Raw genomic sequence first — 23,377 nt, 5'->3', positions numbered from 1 at the left:
CTTTCTTCCCCATACTGATGCTCGGTTTGAACTGCAGGAGATTGTCTTGACCATGTCTACATGCCTAAATGCACTGAGTTGCCGCCATGTGATTGGCTGATTAGAAATTAAGTGTTAACGAGCTAATAAAGTGGCCGTTGAGTGTACATTTCTAAAATAATACCATCAGATATAGTAAAAATATTTTTTCAGGATTGTGTTTGAATATCACGAGTGAAAATGTAAATAAATACAAAGATCCTTCAAAAGATTTATCAAATTTTAATACACATTCTATCCTCAGCTACACACACTAAATGAAGCTGAAAAAAAACAAACAAAAAAAAAAAAAAAATCAGAAAAAGTTTTGGGTTCCGTTTTTAAATGATTGTTTCCTTCACGGTTGATTTTTTTTTTTTGCCCAAATGTGAAATAAATATAACAAATAATCAGCAGAGACTGAGCTCTCATTTTAATTTAGCCCGTCTCTTCAGGATCACTGAACCTGATTAAAATAATTTTCAGAGTTTTAATCATTGATTGATTTGAACTATTTTTTTGAACATTTTTCTTTTCATCATGTTCTCAATTTGAAAATACCATTCCCGATGATTTATAAACACCAGTTTTTTGATATTAGAGGTTTGTTTAGATGAATCTTTATCTTCAATAATCAGTTTCCTGATGAATCAGCGTTTCAGGTCAGCGACTCGTTAAAACTAATCTTGTTTGATTCAGTTTGCTGTTTTGGACTATTGGTCAGACGCCGGTCAGCACACAGCTGATAAAGAAGAAGAGGACGGGAGGCCACCAGCTCTGCTTCCTGTTTTAGCCCTGATCAGGACCTGTATCAGCACCAGGGTTAGAACCTCAGTCTGAAGAAACAGCAACAGATCCACAATCAGAGCCGGGAGTAGAACCTGGATCAGTCCCCAGTCCAGAACCAGCTGAATCGTGTGTGTGTGTGTGTGTGTGTGTGTGTGTGTGTGTGTGTGTTTGGCCTGGTCAGAGCAGAAAAGAAAAATTGAAAAGTTCAAAATACGAAAGAATCCTTTAATATTTCTGTCGTCACGTAGAAACCAAACGTCACCAAGTTTCATTCTGAAAGTTTTTACAGATAAAATTTGAACGTTACAAATGAAAACGTGGAAAAAGTGACAGAACCAAACTGAGCCGCTCTGAGACATCTGAAACGAGATGGTGACTGATGGCAGAGCGACTCACGCTGATCTCTTTAGCCTAAATGCGCCTTCTGGAAATAAATTAAAAGACGTTTACAAAGAAAACTTTCACCAACATGGCTGAGCCAACTACATGTCCCACAATGCACCAGGGGCTTATTTATGCTGATTAAAAGTGATAGTGCAAGAAATAAAAATGGAAAATTAAAGTAGTCTTGTAAGATTTAGTGCTGCAGCTGATGAATCAGAGGAGCCGCCTGACAGTAAAGGACTACTTCCTCGTCCAATCATGACTTCTCTAAGGCACAGGATGAGACCGGAGTCTGTTTGGACCCCACAGCGACCATCGTGTTCCACCACGAGTCTGCTGGGGGGCGGGGCTTATTCCTGTCACTGTGTGACCTTCAGGGCGTGTGGGAAGAAGCATGAAGCACAACATGGATGACAGACACCATCACACCAGGTACTCCTTCAGTTAGACCAGCTGATCAGCCGAGGAAAGGAGCTTCAGTGTTTCAGCGTGAGAAACACTGGCGGATTGCTGTCTCATCATTAATTAAAGTGATGGGAAGTGATGGGATCCAAATCCTCAAACAGAGCTTTGAACCTGTATTCATTAGTTTAATTTGATGTTCAGTCCAGTCACATGATCCATGGCTGAGCTGCTGATTGGACGGTTCTGTGAAGCTGCATCATCACCACCACAGGGAGCCATGTGGGGAAAATCTACTTGTTTTTATTTTCACATTATTATGATTTTATATTAAATTCTCTTTTATGAGAAAACAAAATGTTTCCTTTTTACAGGAGACTTTGAGTCTTTAACATGAATTAAATACATGAAAGCAAAATGTTGGTTCTGTTAAGTCGAGACATTCAGGGGCCATGGGAACTTTGGCTTCTTCTGGTAAATAAAAAAGGGGCTTTAGGAAAATTGACCACTGCAGAGAACACAACAGCTTCCAGTTTCCTGTCTGTACCGTCACACCTCGACCGTGTTCGGTCGGGAGAGGCGACACCAGGGTCGATAGGTTTGAGTACAGCACAGGAAATTGCACACGTCTTTAGTGTTTGATTGGTCGGAGGGGTTTTTTTTTGTTGTTTTTTTTTTTTAAACACACGTCCTAAAACAACGAAGCGGATGGAAGCTCTGCCGGGCCACCAGCTCCCAGCAGCCCAGTCAAAGTCCAGTTGATTATCTAACCCCCCACCTGAGACCAGGCTGTCTCCTCCCATCTGAGAATCTCAGAAAATCCTTGTAGTCTCATTTAATCAGTGCCGTCGGGTGTGAGGTTCAAAAACTCATCACGTTCCCATAATTTCATCATCCTCCTCCTCCTCCACGCCTCAGAGTTCTTCGGCTCAGGCGGGGGGTGGGGGGTGGGCGGGGTCATACCTCGTGGAAGCAGTCAGTGGGCGGGGCTCGCTCAGCTCCTCGCCACCGCTCAACCTTCTTTATGACCTCAGATACCACGCAGACCGAGGAGGTGAGGCTAACCAGGAAGAGCAGGTCTGAACAACACAAATGCACAAAGACACAACTGAGCTGAAGTCGCACCTTCCATTACAGATGGAGAAAATATCATCCCACAATTCCTTTCTACAGCAACACTTAAAGTGACAGACAGCTGCAAATCATGAACACACACTTCAGTTAGTTTATTTGAATCTATTTTATTTAATCTACTGAGGTCTGAAAAGTATTAAATCGTTGTATTGACTGATTATTTTCACAACTTGGCTCATAATCTTTTTTTTTTTCTTTTTTTTAGATCAACTCACCGAAGATGCTGAGACTTTCTGTCTGGAAGATGTTCTGCAGTGGAGGGAAGTAGATGACGAGGAGCTGACCCATGATGGAGGCCAGGACGGCATAACAGAAGGTCCTGTTACTGCACAGCCCCATTTCATGGACCATACGAGTCTGAGGACACACAATCATCCAACATTTCAACAATCTTCTGCTAAAATAATGCACATATGACTTTTCTTGAAACCACCGTAAAACTAATTTAACCAATTCTGAAAACTGTATGTCCCATAAATGACTGGAGGATTAATTATCAGCTCTGATCTGTGAATGGTCTCAGATTACAGACCTGTGAGCGGGAGCTCAAAGCGTTGAACATGTCAAAGAAGACAAAGCAGGTGAAGGTCATTGTGGTGTCTCGAGGAGTTATTACGTTGTCCTGCAACTGAAACACAAACAGCAAACATGTCTGAGTATTTAACAAAAGTGGACACTCGGAGTGAAGACACACAGAGAGACGTGACCGACCTCTCTCCAGAAGACGAACAGAGTCCCGCAGACGATGATGAGCGCCGACACCAGGACTTTGATGATCAGGCTGCGGGTGATGATGCTGTCTCTCACGTTACGGGGAGGTTTTCTGATCACGTCGCGGTCCACAGGCTCCACCCCCAAACTGCAAACACAACAGACACCTACAGTCTGATCTCCGTGACACCATTACAGTAAAGTGGCCTGTTTTGAAAATGTAATCTAATGTTGGTGTCGTCTAGAGTCACGTCTCTCCATCAGTCCTGTATGTTTCTGAGTTTATTGTGTTGACAGAATAAAGACAATCAGATATTTAGAGCATTAGAGGCAAATCTTTTAATTATATTTGTTGAATATAACTGTTCCCAAATTTTATATTATGAAAGGACAGCTCTTCGGAAAATAACAGGATTTAATGAGTTTTCATGTTTTATTCAGTCGTGTCTTCAGTCCTAAGGCCGACCACATTACTAATTCCAAAGGTTAACGTTTGTTTTGAGCTCCGTACCTCTGAGCCGGCGGTCCGTCCATAATGATGTTGATCCACAGGATCTGCATGGCGTTCAGCGGGTTGGGGAAGTTCATCAGCGTTGCCAAGGAGATGAGCGTCAGCGCCGCGATGCTCCTGTAGACCAGCAGAGAGAAACAGGAGGTGAGACTCCACACCAAGACTGAAAGCAGGAGGACAGACATCGCTGTGACTCACGTGCTCAATTGGAAGCGAACAAAGTTTTTGATGTTGTTATAAATTCCTTTTCCTTCCTCGATGGCCGACCTGGAGACAAAACAAACGGGTCAAGATGGTCAAATACAGATGACAACACACAATCCAGAGCGTGATGTCACATCTGTCAGCTTCAAAGCTTCTGTTTTATCTGGAAGTGGTTTTATAATCTGAACTTTGATTAAGTTTTTTATAGAATACTCTGGATGTTGGTTTGTTTTAGCAGAAACTCTTTATTACTCTGGACAGTCTGGAGTCAAGGCCCAGTATCTGTTTCCCCCTATGTTCTGCTCACATGATGGTCTGGAAGTCGTCGTCCACCAGGATCATGTCTGCCGCCTCCTTGCAGACGTCGGTGCCCGTCTGGCCCATCGCCACACCAATGTCAGCAGCTTTCAGAGCCACGGCGTCGTTCACGCCATCGCCTGTCATGGCCACCACAGCGCCGATGTTCTGGAGAGACTAAAGAAAGTCGTGGTAGTCAGTGAGGGTCATCGGCTGACGGGGTCCGTTTCCATGGATACTAAACTGAACTTAAAGTATGTTTTGGATGATGAAGATTTCAGCCTGTTTCTGTTGTGATGTTCGTGTTGACGGGGCACTGGTTTGTTTTGGTTCATGACCTCCGGCATTTTATCAGTAAGACATCAAAGACGCTAGCGTTGAAATGATCATCTCACCTTGACGATCTTCAGCTTGTGTCGGGGACTGGCTCGATAAAACACAGCGATCTGCAGAAACATAGAGAGGACAGAAAACCTCTTTGATACTGAAGAAACTGTTCGTCATGAGCTGGTTCGATCTATGTGTTTGTTTGTCCATCAGTGACGGCACTGACTTTAATTATCAGATCCTTCGTCCAGGATACGATGAGGTTTGGTCCAATGAGTGTGTGTGTGTGTGTGCTCACTCTGGGGACGAACTGTGACAGCTGCTGCAGGTCGAGCTGATCCACCTCCTCTCCAGACAAACACTGACATCCTTTAGTGTAAAGACCAAGACGACTGGCTGCAGACCAGAGAAGAGCCGTCAGATGAATTCATCTCATACTGATTCTTAAAACCTGAGTCATAATCGTCTTTAAGGTGGAGCTGAGGAATGTTCTGGAAAACAAACTGATGGTTTTAACCACAAGAGTTTTAATCATCACTTCAAGCTGTTTAACCGGTTTCATCTGTGATTTACATCATCAAAACTATTTCTCAAATGTGCAAATAAGCAAAATTTAAACCCGAGTCGGATCAGAGTGTCTACTGATAATATATCAGTTCAGACTGTTTCAGACGAATTGTTTGTGGATCCAGTTTGTTAAAAATTTAAAATTAATGAAGCATGCTGACTTAAATGTGTCAGTGAAGAACAATGTACAGGAATTCAGTTGTTTTTTGTTCTGCTGTTGTGAGGGTTGTCGTCAGCTGTTGTCATTCTTTTAAAAGTTAAAATAACACACTTTGTAAAACCGGTTTGAGCTGCATATTAATATTATTTCAGTTTGACTGAAGAAGGTAGCTGACTGAAGGTAAATACTTGCTCCTCCATTTACTGCCGATAAATTTCATCTAATAATCAGCAAGATTCGAACCTATAGACACAGCCGTCTCCTGGGAGTCTCCAGTGATCATCTTGATGGCGACTCCGGAGCTGATGAGCGTGGCCACGGCCTCTTTGACCCCTGACCTCGGGGGGTCGATGATGCCCACCAGACCCAGGAAGGTCAGTTTCCCCATATCTGAGCCGGACGCGAAGGCCAAAACTGCAGGAGGCAGGAGAGAGTGTTAACGTGTTGCTGCCTGCTGACGCCTTGGGTTCGAGTCCCTGAGTGACGTGACCCGGTTACCTCGGAGGCCTGCGCTGCCCATGTAGCTGATCTGCTGCTGGTACAGCTCCCTCTGCTGGTGGCTCAGCGGCAGTGAGGATCCTTGGCTGTTGTAGGAGCTGCAGTAACAGATCACCTGCTCGTACGCTCCCTTCATGAAGTAGACTCCTGCCTTGTCCTGAGAAGATGGAGGGGATGGGGGGCAGACCATGAGACCAAAACCACAACACAACACAGTCAGTCTCATTAGCCACACATTCAAAGGGGGGCAGACCTGCTGTGTGCGGTGAACGCAGCGAACAGCCATCCACTTCTGCTCTGAAGTGAAGGGATGCTCCTCCAGACGGACGTACTCCTGCTGCAGACCCTCCAGCCCCATCTGGAAGAGACAAACACAGAATCAGCTGAAACTGATGAAGGAAGTTAGTTCAGCTCTGGATCTGACTGACTGTGTAAACTCCATATTAGGACACCAATCAAAACAAAGAACAAGCAGCAGCTCATTGTGACTGTTTTTACCTTCATGGCGAGGGCGATGAGCGCTCCCTCTGTGGGCCGTCCCAGCAGATTGTGATTCCTGATCACAGAGTCATTGCACACACAGCCCACCTACAACCACACACATGTTAATCCCTCTTCAGCAGACACACATTTCCTTTACTTACTCTTATTTGACTTATCGTTGTATTTGAGAATGAAATTAGTTTTCCGTGTATTCACCTCCACAATCTTGCTGATGGAGGGGCAGGAGAAGCCGTGGATGATCTCTCCCTCCAGGAAAACCTCTCCTGCTCCATTGTAGCCAACGCCAGTCACCTGCAGGACAATGCGAGAGGTAAACAACTCGCAGAGGACGACTCAAACTGAATTTAATCTGGTCGGTCAAAAAAACAAATCAGAAAAGAGTAAAATAAGGCAAATGAATCGTCAACTTTCAGTTCAGATCATCTGAATGGACTCTGACCGCTGACAAGTTCTCATTACATCCATGTCATGAAGGAGCCACAGGTTGAAACCAGTTATCTGGCACCTGACCCACTTTCCTGTCCTGCAGCTGGGACCTCCACAACAGGAAGTGGGTCGCTGTGTGCTCCTGCAGGAACCAACTGAACCGTCCTCAGATGCTGATGCCCTCGACAGCACCAACCTCGTTTCAGGTTTTCAGCGACACTTTACACCGCTGAAAGCTGCTTCAATCGGTCATTAAATTTACTCCTAAGAAGGAAATAAACTGCTCCACCAACTTCAGTTCCACCTTAAACAGTAACTGACTGACCGATCTGCTGCTTTAAATATATTTTATCTGTCGTTTCTGTGACTGACATGAAATATGAAAGTTCATGTGCAGCTGTGAGGAAACCTGGGAGATTTGGATCAGCGAGAGTTTTAGACATGAATCTGAACTGTCCAAATTTAAAAGTGAGGGAGGCGGGGTCAGACCTCGGCGTGGAGGCCGTCAGACGTGAACAGCTGAGTGACCGTCATCTCATTCTTGGTCAAAGTTCCTGTCTTGTCTGAACAGATCACGTTACAGCAGCCTGAAGGAGAGGAATGTGACAGATTAGACAAACTCACACTCTCTGAACAACATCAACAAATCAGCGCGCAAACATTTACCAACTGAAATCACATCTTCTGAATATTCACCTTCCTGACATGCATCTTTGTATTCACTGACTGAACCTTTAGATGCGTTTTATTGGAGCTAAAGAAAACAATTAGAACAATGATGACCAGGGATAAGTCAGGTAGACGGTGATGCGTGACGTGACATACCCAGAGTCTCCACGATGGGAAGCTTCTTGACGATGGCTCTCTTCTGCACCATGCGCATCACGCCGAGCGCCAGCGTTACCGTCACCACGATGGGCAGACCCTCTGGGATGGCAGCGACTGCCAGACTGACGGAGACGATCAACAATCAGTTATTGAACTTTATGATGTGCTGGTCTTCTGAGGCCCCGATGTGGACCAGGTACGACCTCTGAGGTTTATGACGTCACCAGGACATCAGGTCAGACATCCTGCTGAAAATCCCTAAACCTTCATTCTATCTAATGACCATCAGCTCATTTCATCAAGCTGTCCTAATAAAGGATTATCTTATCTTACTGAAGTCTATGGGAAAATGTCCCTCCTCCTCAGTAAACGTTTTCCTGATAAGTTTATGGTCTCTAGTTTACAGTCTTGTTTTAGAGGAAACGAGGAAGGAGCAGGAAGGTGGGAGGGGTTGGGGGCGGGGCTACTGCATGACTGACAGACTGTGGGGAGGATGCAATAACCCCTGGTGTGTGTTTCTTTGGTGTTTTTCAATCATTTATCCTGATTTGATTGGATTTGCTCCCTGGCCAAAGTGTATGAATGCCGCTGCCTGTGTTCCTTGTTACATGTAGATTGGTTTGTTTACCACTGGGGGATAGTAAAGTGTAACTGTATATTCTCTCATTCCTTCTACCTACTGAGCTAGCTCTGAGGGTTTACTCTTATGAGCACAGTGAAAAAGGTTGGTCATGACAAAGGTCATTGATCAGTTGATAATAATCTTGATAACAGAAGTAAACGAGACCCTCGTTCAATAATTTACCGCTCAAACAAACACACAGACAGTCCAACCACTGCGGCCCCTCCCCCACCACAGCTACCTGACGCCGATGGTGAACATGTCCAGAATCCTCTTCCCCTGCAGCCAACCCACCAGCATGATGACACCTGAGTGAGGAAAACACAGATCAGACCCAGGCCTGGAGCAGGATGTGGATCCACTGGAGCTGAAGGACACAACAACACACACCTATGATGCAGAAGGAATAGAGAGAGAGCTGCTTCCCCAGCAGGTCCATGCTCTTCTGCAGTGGAGTCTTCGGAGCCTGGAACAAACAAGCAGGGAAGGTGAGTCTGGAGCTGCTGTTTAGTTCAGGTATAATCATGTTCATATCACAGAAGAGGATTTGAATGAATGAGGCCTTTCAGAACTGAGGCTCATGCTGCACCGAGATTATCTATGGATCTGATCAGAGTAAGGCTCTTTAGGTCGGATGATGAGGATGAACTAACTGATGAAAATGTGAAGAAGATAAAAAAGTTTCTGACCGAAGTAAAAAAGTTCATGAGGTCAATCTGAATGAAACATGTTTATATCCGTAGGAAATATGTTTTGGGTCAGAGGGGAGTCATATTCTGAGCAGTGATGGAAACGGGGATAAGACAGAGCTCAACACAACATGTTGCTTTTTAAAAAATAATTTATCTGCTACAAAATGTGAAAGCTTGGACTGATACACACGTCCACACAGAATTTATCTCGGCTGAGGTGATTCTTCTGTATGAAGTGCAGATTAGAGGTTGGGGTCACAGTTACACCTTCATGTTCAGGTTAAACTCAGGGACACACCTCTTCTGCCTGCATCATCTTGAAAATTTCCCCAAACTCAGAGTTTTCTCCAGTGCCGATGACAATGCCCTGAGGAACAGATTCCCAGATGAGAACAATGATCACACACGTACATACACAACACCTGTGTTAGGTCACAGCTGTGTCTCAGTTCAGGGTCCCGTCTTTCGTTACAGTTGGCTCCTCCAGACTGTCTTTTCTCCCATCAAAAGATTTTTGCAGAATTATTAATCTATGATACGATAAAAATTTTTTTTTTGTTTTGTTAACCAAACAGAAGCAAAAACCTTCAGAACACATAAGATTCAAAAATGTTTGTTTCAGATTTAAGTCCAAAACATCCAACTCAGAAATACCAACTGTTATCACTGGTTCTGTCTCTCTGAGAGAAAGAGAGACAGACAGAAGGAGGGAAATGAACCTCAAACATGATTAAGGAGCTCTTCACTCCAATGCTGTTGTTTTGTACATTAAATCTGTCCAGTCCAGGGCTGGTTCTGAATATCTGGAGAAGTTTGTGTCATAAAAAAAAATCTTTAAACTTTTTAAAACAAACAAACAAACAAAAAATCATTACAGAGAAAAGGAAAAAAAGAAAAAGAAAAAAGGGCATCTTAACGTTCTAAAAGGGTTCATAGACGTGGGACAGCTGATTTTTGTGTCCTGAGTGTGTACTTGTGTTGGTACCTTGGCTTTCCCGTAGCGCACCAGCGTCCCCATGAAGGCGATGTTGCTGCGGGACGCGATGTCTCCATTGGTGGCTGCCGGCTGGTGGGTGGTGGATTTGGAGCAGGGGGTCGTCTCTCCCGTCAAACTGGACTCATCTATACACAAGTCAGTAGCCTGTGTGGGGGGGGGGTAAGATTATTTTCTCTTCCTCAAAGTCTTCACTATGATGCAACAAACATGTCCTACAGTTTTCCCGTTTACAGGCATAAAAGCTTTTGCCTTAATCGTTCTGTGGTTAAATACACACCATAAACCCAGTTCTCTCTGTTTCACTTCTTTATTTAATGTCTCTTTGGACACACTGACCCCTTATTTACTCAAAGCATTTCAGCGTCAATTCGGTTAATTTACACACAGACCTGTGTGTGTGTGTACCTCAAACAGACGGAGATCTGCTGGCACTCTCTCCCCCACCGACAGACAGACGGTGTCTCCAGGAACCAGGTCTCTGGCCAGCAGGTGCTCCAGGTTCCCCTCCCTGATACTGAGAGACAACAAGACTGGGTCACTGACCACGTAGGAACAAACCACCCAGGGCCCCCACTGAGGCCAACAGTGGCCTCGGTCTAACCACATGTCCTACTCCATCTTCTGGCTCAATGCCCAGGTCATAATCCAGTTGGAAGAGTTGAGCTGGTTCAGTTTAAACCGGTTTCACTCATCTGAGATGGGTCATAAACTTACATGTCCAGGTGTGTTACTGTAAATTAACACACACTAAGGACTGAAACTGGACACACACTCAGAGAGAGACAGAAGGAACGAGACCGTAGAGGGAGGGAATAAACTCAGCTGAACATATAATCTGTCATCATGTCATTACTGTTGTTTCCATTTCCGTGCAGAGATGAAGGATTTTGTGTCAGTATCAGACGAAGCTGATGACCATCAGTGTGTTGGTCAGTAAACGTTCATGTGACTGATGCTTCTCCTGGTTTAAAGTGACCTCCGTGATGAAAACAGACTGCTCCTGTTTTGTAGTACAAAGAAGTTTCATGTGTTGCCATGTGGGCGGATCAGCTGATCCCAACCGAGGCCAAAAGTCACACAACATGAAGTACAGCATGGGATTTGTTCTTTTGTGTACGACTGTCAGATCGTTGTTGCTCTATATCTTCTTACTTCCTGTTTGATGAGCACGCAGCAGAAAGTGAGGAAGAAGATGAACAAAGTATCTGAACTCTCACCAGTGACATTCTGGAGGAACCAGCTTCCCAAGCTCCTCCAGAGACTTTTCTGAGCGGTACTCCTTCAGAGAAACACAACATCACTGCGTTACCACAACAACAACACACTGACATTAATGGACCAATAAAACAAACCAAACTCACCTGGACAAAGGCGACTGTCACTACGATGATGATGGCCTGTAACACAGAGGAGTTGATTTAACCTGCATGCTATCCTGTGATCTACAAAATGTATAACAGCAGCAAGAATTCACATTCCGGTTTGAGATTTTAATTCTTCCATTCTCATTTTAGGTTCAGAAGCATTATAAATTATTGTGTTATATTTTCACGTTTAAATGCATCATCCAAGTGCTAATTCACCAATTTGTTGTGGCATCAGACAATGCTGATGAAGGACACAGAGTCCACAAGAGCTTTGTTCATATTTTACTTTTTTCCTTGTTAATCTTTCACAACAAATGCCAGCTTATTTTCAATATATTGGCTTATTTTCACTTAATAATAACAGCAACAGCAAATCTGCATGGCCATGAGGCCCAGGAGGTTAACGTTCCAACAGTCTGCAACATCAGTGTTGGTGGTGTCGGAGGATGATTCCTACCAGAGGTCTGACCTGCACCTCCAATTTTAATAACACACACAAAATGTCTCATAAAATTTTATATCCTGTCGTTTTTCGAAGACACAGGAGCCGACAGCAGCAGAGAATTTACTGCAGCACCTGAGTATTCCTCCTTTGCTGACACCACCATAAAACAGCACTTCTATTAATACCAGAACAGGAACTGCCGGGTTCTGGACTGAGTGAGTTCACAGGGAGGAAGAAAAAAGACCAACCTACCACAGTGATGCTGATGGCGTCATCGAATTGGTGCATGAGAATGCTGATGACGGCCGACGCTAACAGCAGCAGGATGAGAGGGTCTTTGAACTAAAAGCAGAGAGACGCAGAGATTAGGCCCCCAGTGAGCTGGGTCAGCATCTACTGAAGTCAAAGTCTTAGACCTGGACAGGGTCGAGCTCAGGTTCAGGTGAGGCACATGAGCACCACAAAGAAAAGTCCACTGAATGGAATGGTCCAACTGCACCAAAATCCATATTATCTGGCTTCCACAAAGACGATCATAGACTGTGGACTCAGGGTCAGAAGGGAGGCCATTTCATTCTGTATTTCAGGGCTGCTTCATCCTGCCTCGCTTCATACTCGTCCCTCCTTCCTCTGAAGGCAGCAGTTTCATGTGGAAGGAAAATGCAGCCGCCAGAGCTCCCTCAGGCTGTTTCCATTATTTAACTGACCGAGATGTGTCTGTGTTCAGACTGTCTGCTTTAATGTACTGCAGCTTTTTAAAACTGCTCATTTCCCTGATTTAAAAAGAGGATCAGTGAAGATAAAAAATTCTGTTTGTCTTTATAGACTCAACCAAGCTGACTCTGCTAGAGTCACAGATATAAAACACGTCAAATGTCTTCCTTTTTATGGAAACACTTCAACACGTTTTCTGAATCAATTCCTTTTATAAAAAAAAAAACAACCTGTCACCTTGTCTCATTTACTTCTTTTTCTCTAAACATATTTCAGTCATTAAAACACAGTTTGATCTCATAGAGAGTAACTGTCTCCACAGGGAGCAGATGACAATATTAAAATATAAAACCAAAGTTAGACAGTTGAAAAGAAACAATGTAGGGAAATAATGGTAGAAGACACCAGAAAGAGGAAGAACAGTCACTTCAGATTAAATCGAAGCAGCTGTAATGAACCGTGCTCTTGCTGATGAAATGAAATACTCTCTATAGTCACCACCTCTTCAGAGGAAACAGAAAGAACAAGAACATGTTTGAGTTTTATCTGAAATTGCTCATATTTGTGTTCTAATCATGTACATAAACATCTGTGTTCGGTCTTAGCTGCAAATCCCAAGGTCAAGGTCAGATACATCCCGAAGATGGTTGAGAACGGCCGAACTAAAGACCAGATACAGACGGACAAACCTATCGGACATAGCAGTGATGGACTGCTCCCAGCTACTCGGCCTCCGGTGGCCTGAGTGTGAAGGAGGTCTCATCTTCATGTGTGAAATGTGTTTGACTGTGTTCTGTTTGAGGGACGTGTGCAGCGTGTGATGCCAGTTCTGTTTAGACTTTGTGTAATGAGGTATGAAACAAGCATTTTCATTAGAATGACATGAAAATATATTTCAAATATGAAAGTGCATGAAATCAGAACGTCCATTATAGTCACGTGCTTAAAATAGTGACTAAAAATATTTTTAGTTTTATAATTGAGCTTCAGGCTGCTGCAGGATACTTGAAGGACACAATGAGCTGAGGAGCCTGAAACATGAATGGGCCACAATGTGGACCGCCACAAAACCAAGCAAGTCCTCTCAGGTATACTCCAGTTCATGTGGTGGGAGAACAGACTCGTTTCATTACCTGTGAAATGTATTTCTTCCATAGTGGCTCCTCCTCGTTGATGTCAAACTCGTTCCAGCCGTGGTAGGCCCTCCTCTGGCTCACTTCCTCCTGGGTCAGACCCAACTGCAGGTCGGCCTGTTAGCACCAAAACAACACAGCCATGTTTGTTTCAGGATAGCTTAAAGGTTCACATAAGCTGCAGGTAGATGTTAAAGGTCAGCATGGTCTAAAGGTAGACCTCCATGTGGTCTTTGATTCTGAATGAGGCCCAGTTTAATTTGTTTTCTTGATCAGGATATTGCAATGAAACATGTTGCACAGTTTAATTCAAACAGTAAATTCTCATTATGCTAAATCCACAGCACTCCACAACTATAAAAAACAGAACCGTACAACAGCTAATTGGATTGAATGTAATGAAGACAATGTACAGCTGGGAAATGGTGACTAAATATCTTTGTATGATATCATCATCTGAGTTGTGCGTACCTGTAGGATACACACTACTTCGTTGACTGGGAGTTCACTGGCTTTTCTGGAGCTTAGTACCGGGACCATGGTCTCATCTTCACTGGAGGGTTGTCTCTCGGAAAGCTGCAACACACGCACACACAGAAAAATGGCTTTGTTAAGTGACACAGAAAGCAGACACACAACTCTGACCTCACTGAGCTGCAGGACATTCAGCTGACCTCTGTCCTCCTCCGCAGTCCAATTCTGGAGACACTCAGCCTGGAGCCGGGCTACATTGCATCATTACATCAACAATTTGGTTTTATTCTGACTATGATTTAAAACTCTGAGGGTTCAAACTGACACAGGGACTTTTTTTTTTTTAAAGCACACAAGAAAAAACTAACAACTTCTTTGGTTGCAGCAGAGTTGGGAAAAAAGATGTTGGATCAAAAACCAACGAGCAAATACATTTGATGTTATGTGTTGTCTGTGTTTATCAGCTCCTTCGTGGAGGACGCAAACACACACAAATTATCAGTTATCATTTTGTGCATAATAACAAGATGATGAAAAAGATACACTCAAAGTCAAGTACTTATAAAATGAAAAGGCATTTATCACTTTTGGAATCACTTTAAGGCTTTTCTATCTTTCCTGGTGAAGTTGGGGTTTTTTTATGTCACCAAAGGGCCATTAACACAGAATAAGCTCAATGTCAGCTAATTTTATATGTGCCTCAATAAAACTCAGAAAACAAGAACTAACTAAAAACACTGAGTGTTTCCTTCTTTTCCTGATAAAAAAGCGTGTAAAGCAGAATAACCCCAAAGGTTCCTCTCATGTGTTTGGGTTGTTCTAGAGCTGATCTGAAGTTTCCATCTTTATCTGATCAGGATTTATCCCGTTTACTTTTGTTATACAAACAAAACGAGACACTGACTGGCTGTGATATCACCCACTGGGGTTTCCAAAAAGAGACAAAGAGCAAAGACTGTCTTAGAGAAAAAGACCTTCAATAGTGACGTCAGTTCATCAGTTCAACTAAACACCGTCACCACAATCAGAGGTTTACCATTAAACACAAAGATCACTGTTTACTTCCAGAAGAGGGGGAAGCTGGCAGTGTGTGAAGACGAGTTCAGACAGAAAAAAAAAACATTTTTCATGTCACTGAAAATCTATTTAAAAGCAGGCAGTTTAATTCAACAGCATCTCTCGTCAGAGAGCTGAACAGAAGGTGCTGATGACACCCAAAGGTAGGAAAAGTCCTTGGAGTAGTGATGACACTTAAAATACTAGAGGTACTGTCGTTACTGTAGGTACTGGAGAGATGTGACCAGCAGGAAGGTGAACCCATTAATGTCCTGGTCTGATTAGGAGAGAGAAGACAAAAAGCGGCAGAAACAAACCAGCTGTGACAGTCAGACCAAGACTGACGGAGATCTGCGGTGTCTGATCTGGATCAGACGAGCCACAGGAGGCATCAGGTCTGTTTGGCCTCAGGGTGTCTGTCACCAACAGGTGACAGCTACTGTCTGTGAACTGTGACAGCTGTAACAATAGGACAGGGTGTGTGTGTACTGACGACCAAAACGTCTGCAGTCTGAGCTCAGTCTGAGCTCAGCCTGATTTCCCTCCTCTGACCGGACCTTGTAAGATGAGCTCCGACTGTGTTTGAGCTTCAGGTGTGACTTTATACAACTGTGTGACCGGGACGTTTCTGAGGACACCACCTGGGTCAAACCTCATTTCAAGCCGAACTGAGCTCCAGCAGCGAGGCGGGTGGTTTCAGCCTCCATGTTGTTTGTGTGGTTTCTCATTCCAAAGTCAATACGAGGCAGAGCGATCGCAGCGAGCACCGGCAGCCATGTGACTGACGTTTTAAACAAAGGACCCCTGAGCAGATCTTTGTGGTTTCATGTCTCCACCACTCTCCCTGCTGAGCGTGAAAATGAACCATGTCCCCGCCCTGTGGAGACAGCACTGAATGAATCCCAGTTATTTCTCATCTACTGTCAATATTTTCACAGCCTCTCTTTGAAAAGTTCACCTGACAGTCCAGTGTTGACAGGCCATGAGCTGGAGCGGTACGGCTCACAGCAGCTTGCCATCACCTGAATGTGACAAACAAAACAAAGAGCCCCAGTCTGCAGATTTTAAATGACAAATGAGCACCTGGTGAATTAATCTACCTGTAACTCTGCTGCACAGTCAGAAAACAAGTGGAGACAGAAAAATGAAGTACAAACAACCCCAACCCACATGAACACTTTTCTGTTTTTCCTTACAAAGTCTCTTTTTTTATGTCACCAAGTCCCCACATATTCAGAATCTTCTGATTCTATCTGACTCAGGAAACTCTTTTTCCTGAGCCACTATCCCCTATTACCGAAAACACACTGAATGCTTCCTTCTTTGCCTGATAAAAACAGTGTAAAGCAGAATAACCAAAGAAAAGTTCTCTCACACAGGAGGAGTCAGACTGATCCAGATCTGATCAGTTCATCACTGAAGTCAGTTTCAGATTGGACAGATCAGCTGATTCTGCAGTTTAAGGAGGAAACAGGAAGAACCATCAGAGAGCAGCTGATGGAGGACTTCCTGTGGACTCCCTAACTATGCTGAAAGATTTGATCACAAATTATGTTCTTAGTTTAAGTAACAAGCTGTTTTGACGTAACATGGACAACAAAACCAGTTAATCTTACTTTCCTCAGACGGTGAATGTAATCACCTCTGATCAGGATGAGACCAGGACCAAGAGAGGAGGAGTACCGTGTATCCTGTCTTCGTCCAGATCCAGTTCAAAGGCGATTAACCTGCCGCTGACTCAGAATCTTTGCATTAGCTACAGACGTCCACCGGCTGCTCTGCTCACTGTGCAGACTCAGTCCAGATTTAATCAGAACAAGCATCCTCTGCTCTGCTGCCCATGTTCCTGTGACCAAGCATCCACAGAACAGCTGACCCTGGACTTCAGATCTCCAGACAGGAGGAGAGAGGCCTTTAGCCACTACAGATGAGGTGCTGAGAGGATTGTTGCAGATTAGCAGGAGTTTTGAGACAGCTCCTGCTCTTCCTGCCTCCACCTGATGGAGTGAGCCCCCTGCAGGACGGGAGGACACCTCGTCCAACAGTTTCTAAGAAACTTCAAAAAGGGCAGAACAAACCACTTCTGGAAGAACTTTGGAGCATTGATCTATATTATGAATTAAGCAGTAATAGTGTTTATGATTCCAGCTTCTGTGCCTGAATCTGTGATGAGATGAGCAGCAGCAGTCTGGACTCCTGCTGTGACCAGTGTGTACTGGATCAGAGAAAACCGGCACCACACAAAGCTGGTCTATACTGGTGCTCATTGTCATCTTCCTGTCTCCAGACTCCCCCAGCTTCATTTGACTAGAGAAATACAAACATGCAAAACTGAAACAAACAGAAGAAGGTCTTGGAAGCTTGTTGGTAAAAGTGTCTACATCTTGCCCTCATTACTTTCTGCAGCTTTTATCAGCATTTCCCAGCAGCTCCAATTAGATTCAGGTCAGACTCTATTAATGGGCTAACAGACCGTGTGGGCCAAGTGCCAGGTTTCTGCAGGGACGCTCATTTTTCCTTAAGCGTTGCAATGAAACGCCTCAATATCATTCTTCAACTCAGAAAAGGGAGGTGAGCTCAAATCTGGCAGATGAAGGACTTTATGACCAGGATGTAAGACTAGCAGCAGTTTGTGGATTCATTCTGGGCCGTCAGACACTCTCTGAATGAGGTTGCCTGACTTCACCTGTCACATCAGGTGAAAAATCAATTAAATAAATAGTTGTCTCACAGCCTGACAGGAGTCACACCCCTAACGCATACAACTTAATTTTAACCACAACATGTTCAGCTTTATGTGGCATCATCCCTCAGCCAATTCATTCTTCTACCATAGAGGGTTGGCCATAACTATAGATCTATTTTAGTATCTTGATATCAGAGATGCTTCTCAGTTCTGGAGCCAATTCTGACTCATTTAGTTTAGATTTTTATGTGAATGTGTGTTTATGTTTTACTGCTTAAAATAGAGGCAGAGGATTTTTGGTCAGATTATTTCTGTTGTTTAACTGATACTTGAACATTTTGGGTTTCAGTACTGGTGGCAGTGAAAGATCAGAGGTATTTAGTTCATTCTTAAGAGGCTTGGCTTTTGTTGCACAGTGATCTGAATCAGTTAGAGGTGAAGATGTGCTCAGGTACCCGAAAGGTTCCCATTAAGACTCCACCTCTCCTCCAGGTTCTCCAGCCTCTCTGTTATCCCCCACCCAGATAGATTTTTAGTCTTAAATTAAACTGAAGATGATGATGTTTTTTTTTTCTGCTGTCCGACTAACTGCCGTTTTATTCCAAACCGACCGACCGCTTTCAAGGTCAGTAAGAAGGACGCACATATTCCATTTATCAGTAGCTACGATATGAATATCAGCTGAACTTGGCTTCAAGCGGTCATAAGGTTGATGTTCACCCGCTTGCTTGTCTGGTTGAAAGACAGAGATAAACCAGGTTGAGGCAAAGTAGGTCCATATCCAACACCAGGACTTTCAGAGGAGAATCTGGATTGTGGACGAGACTTCTAATTACTGCAGAGAGGGAAGAGTTTGTCCACTGTGGAGTTTATTTCTGCAGTAAAGCTGCTGATAACCAACTCCCACTGTCAGTGTCTTTAAATTAGAACACTTTCATACTAAAAATATTCAGCTGTTTGATTCTCCTGTTGGGAAAACTTCACAGAAAACAGGATGAAAACAAAAACGCCTCAGCTTCAAGAGGAAAACTAGGAACAGCAGCAGTAATCAGAAAAACATGAGTGGTGCTTGTCTTATCAGAATGAGTAAAGAACTAAAGCAGCAATGTGAGCAAAAAATTACTTTTGATTTCACTGAATAAAAACATTTTCCAAATGTTGCCATGTTTATTGGAGCTGGTTCCAAACATGTTTAAATCATCGTTAGACTCAAACACGCTTCCAAAACATACAGCTAGTTTCTTTCAGCTCCTGTGACTTGGAATATTTTGTTGGTGGAGTTAATAACCATAAGTGTTTCAGCAGTAATGCGTTGTCATAGCCATTAGGGCTGCAACTAGCAATTATGTTCATTATCATTTAGTTTGCTGATTGTTTTGCCATTAAGTAATCAGTTCTTTGGCTTGGAAGATGTCAGATAATGGACAGAAAAACACAAAGATGTCATTGAGTCCAAAAAAATGTTTAAGTGTCTCAGCAGTCCAAACATATTAAAGATGTGTAACTGCCAACTTATAGGCCTTAAAATGACAAACAAATGTGTGACCATAGTGGGTTGACATTAAATATGTGAGCAGGACTAAACAAAGAAATATTGTCAATCATTAAACTAGCTGCTGATCGACTGATCTCTCTAGGTCTGCAGCCAAAACCTGCCCTGTCTGGGTGGTGGTCCAGCAGGACTCCAGGGGAGAAGAGAGGCCTTTCATCAGAGACCGGCAGGGTTTAAGGGAGAAGCCAGGATGCTTTTCTCCTCAGACTGGTTATCATTGGGGGGGGGGTGAATCTCCGCTACCTGTCCACCACTCAGACACACAAACAGAGACACACATCTGTCCTCCCCCTCTGCCCCCCTCTTTGGCAGGTATACAAGAGCAAACACACCTCATTCCACCCGGCATTCAGCCTCAGGATTAGATGAGTTGCAGTTCATATCCTGAATGTCGCCTGAGATCCTGGTTATGACGTTATTACTCAGGATAAGCTGCTTATAGGTGTCTTTGTGTCCCATTCACAGGAATAAACAACATGTTAGCATGGCAATAGAGCCGGTGCAGAGCAACAAAGCCTACAGTCGCCACGACCGGCTGCTTCAAACCAAACTCTACTGCCGACACTTCACTGCAGCCGAGTCTCACAGAAAAAACAATGGTCTGCAGAGTTTTCCCCATCATTAGGGAGCAGGCGGCTCATTAGGCTGCACTTTCAGAGCTGTGTTGATGGTGTCGAGTGCTGTTTCCTGCAGGGAAACATTGATCTGAAAAACAGATCTCAACTACACAGGACATCAAAATAACAAGTCACAAACAGATTTAGCTTTTATAAAAAGGAGAAAAAGTCTCACCTAAATTTAAAAAACATAACAATTTCAATAAGAGTAGCATTTTTTTCAGAAAAAATAAATATTAATGTTTTTGACCTCATGGCTTTGTAGCAGCACAATTCAATACACAATGTTTTCAGCTAATACTGTTTACAAAGCTGAGTGATAAGGTTGTCAGTTTGACTGACAACTGATCAGACAGACTAATTTCTGTATGGCAATCCACCACCTTCTCTTCCCACTGATCCTATCAAATAAATTCAAAAGGCCCAAAGCCCTGAAAGGAAAGGAAAAGGAGGAAAGTCACTCATCGGCGAGGAAAACCAGTCCAACTTCAAATCAAGAAAGACCTGATCCTCCTTGTTGCATACAGCAGAAGACACTGACGCCACATGCTTAGAGAAGGAAAAATGACTGTGAAGCTTGATATTTCAGTTTGAATCCATTTATATCAGGGATTATCTGACAATTTTATATCAGGGCTGAGCTGCACACAGAACAGGTTTATCCTCCACAGCTTTCATACCTCAGAGTTGAATCAGCGTCCTCAGCTGCTTTCACACCACATAATGCCTCACTAAGTGGTTTTAACTACTTCATTTAAGGACATGGCATAAGACAAGACCTTGCCAATATTCCTGCCTTCCCTCATATGCACACACAAAATTATTTTGCAGTATTGACTCCCACATTCACCAGCAGCCACCATTGATTTTAAGACTAACCAGGCAGGTCTCTGAACTCACAGACCACACAGAGAAGTGATGTGATTTTAAAATGCATCCATGGGCGTAACAAGGTTGAATCTGATCAACACAGATTCATTTCCTTTCTTTTTTTCACTGTTTTAAATGAGTAAAATCTCATTTCATCGTTGAGTTGAGCTGTGTGCAGTGCATTGATTTTCTCTCTCTCTCTCTCTCGCATTAACAGTGAACATTAGGAGCACTGGAAGAAATTATGGAACCCCTAAACTGTCAAAACAGCCTGTGATCTGATTCTGGGTGCACAGAGCTGCTGTGTCAGATGCTGAGAAGGTTTTTGACGTCACATGAATTAATATTATATTATATATGAATAATGTTGAGTTATTATTTCATCAGAAAGTAAAAATCGAAAAATTGCAAAGGAACGCCTTACATACTTCATTATTTACTCCCCATCCATATGACTGAACGGCCAATTCTACTTATTCTTAAATTAACCAAATCTCTTTCCCAAATTCAGCTTAGTTAGTTTAACGCTTGTGAACTTACTGAGTCAGTCAGGTTTACTGTTAAAGAACCACTCATCTGTGACTCTGGTCTCAGACCTTTCGCCTGAGTTCAAATGTAGCTGAGAAACTCTGATCTTTCACCTGTTGACCTGACCAGGTGGCGGTATGGGCAGGGCTTTATGCATGACCTTATTTATAAATGAGGTTTTCAGACTAGATGGGCTTCAGATTCTGGTTTAATGCAAGAAAAGGTAAATAAAGCATAACAGAAGATTTTCACTGAGAGCTTTCATCCCTTCTCTCTTTTCTGAGTAATCTAATGCAGTTAGTATGAGCAGCTGGGTGAGTAAAATCAGATCAGCCATATGGAACCCTTTAAATTCTCTTTCTACTCATTTTATTATTAAACTTATTTTGTTCTGGTTTAATTTCTTTTGTTTCACCTTATATTATTTTAGCCTCATTTTCTGAAAAGTTAAATACAATTGTTATGTAACTTTTTTATTTTTTATTGATTTCTCTTATATTTTACTGTGAATAACAGTGTTCATGCAAGAAAAGACAGAAACACACTCCTGATAGTCTGTTTCAGCGCTATCGAGGAAAGTTTATCATATAAAGTTAATCACTAATTAGAGCTGAATACACTTCACCGGTAATAAACACACACACACACACACACACACACACACACACACACACACACACACGTTCCTGTTGACGTTAGCCGGTTAGCCGTTAGCACCGCCGGTTAACTCCCGGTTCGGTCCAACACGGACATCTGACGGTGACCGAACGTGGTACCAGTCTACACAGCACCGGCACCAGCACCGGCACCGACCCCACCCCGCCCCCCCCCCCCTCCTCGGAGCCCCCTCCCGGTGTCTGTCCGGCAGACAGGTGCTAACGCTAGCCCGCCCCACCGCGGTGCTAACAGCCGATTGCACAGCTCCATTCTCCGGGAAACTAAGCAAACAAACCGGCCGCCAGGCTCCGACCTCGGCCGGCCGGCGTCGGTGTTAACCAGCTGTCCGTTCCGCGGAGACTCCGATGGATTTCACGCCGTAATCAGTCGACGGTTGGCGGAAACGTCCAGAAGAACGTTATACTCACCAACGGCTCCCGTTTCTTCAGCATCTTCCGTGAAATCCGTCGGCGGAGCGTCTTCCTGCGACCGAGCAGCGTCCACCATGTTGGCTCCACCTCCGGCTACCACGGCAACACTTCCGCCCGACCTGCCACAATAAGACCACACACACTAAAAATATACGTTCTATTAAAGGAGGATTATTCAGGCAAAAAAAAAAAAAAAAAAAAAACAACAACAACACAGCTTTTCATCTGGTAGGACGGCTCAAATAATAATAAAACTGAAATAACCCCCCAAACGCACTTGCCACATGTAAGTGAAATAAATGATTCATTAAGTGCAATAACCCTTTTTTAAAAATATTTTCATTCACTATATAAAGATGGTTCTTGAGCCCGGTTCCTGTGTGCACCAAATTGTCATTGTATGCTTCTGTACAGTGCCAATAAAAGAAAAAAATCTAATTGTTATCATATCAAAGTTACTTCAGGTCTTTTTAGATATGGACACAGCTGTTACAGCTGTTTCTCAAACATTACCACTGCTCATCTGACCTCACTGAGGTCTTTATGTACAAATAATAATACACATATAAGATGCACAAACTGTGCATTCCCTTTTCACTCCCTGCATAGATTTGTCTATATCTCAGTTTGCAATATTTCTGGTTTCTTTGGTATGTTATTGATACATTATTGTACAGTCTAGCTTTTTCATTTCTAACATTCTATATTTAATTCAATTTATTTAATGTTATTTATTGATATTTTTCAATGTTACACCGTAGAGGGCAAAAGAGCAA

General features: G+C 43.4%; 1 protein-coding gene across 1 annotated transcript; it reads right to left on the bottom strand.

Moving 5' to 3' along the window:
* Positions 1-2,220: 2,220 nt before the first annotated feature.
* Positions 2,221-22,687, bottom strand: atp2c1 (ATPase secretory pathway Ca2+ transporting 1). Its single transcript, XM_029503668.1, has 27 exons — positions 22,599-22,687; positions 14,202-14,306; positions 13,731-13,847; positions 12,136-12,225; positions 11,433-11,468; positions 11,289-11,350; positions 10,477-10,585; positions 10,060-10,215; positions 9,373-9,441; positions 8,773-8,848; positions 8,624-8,690; positions 7,758-7,882; positions 7,422-7,519; positions 6,702-6,797; positions 6,501-6,590; positions 6,256-6,360; positions 6,003-6,159; positions 5,748-5,918; positions 5,076-5,173; positions 4,846-4,896; positions 4,461-4,627; positions 4,148-4,216; positions 3,950-4,066; positions 3,439-3,586; positions 3,260-3,355; positions 2,943-3,084; positions 2,221-2,672 (listed from the first exon to the last, which is right to left on the bottom strand). Exons 1-27 carry the CDS (start codon positions 22,620-22,622, stop codon positions 2,551-2,553), a joined length of 2,763 nt encoding a protein of 920 aa, XP_029359528.1. The 5' UTR covers positions 22,623-22,687; the 3' UTR covers positions 2,221-2,550.
* Between the last annotated feature and the right edge of the window lie 690 nt (positions 22,688-23,377).

The sequence above is a fragment of the Echeneis naucrates genome, chromosome 6 (genome assembly GCF_900963305.1).
Source record: "Echeneis naucrates chromosome 6, fEcheNa1.1, whole genome shotgun sequence".
Taxonomy (NCBI): domain Eukaryota; kingdom Metazoa; phylum Chordata; class Actinopteri; order Carangiformes; family Echeneidae; genus Echeneis; species Echeneis naucrates.
This window is presented reverse-complemented; position numbering and strand designations above follow the sequence as displayed.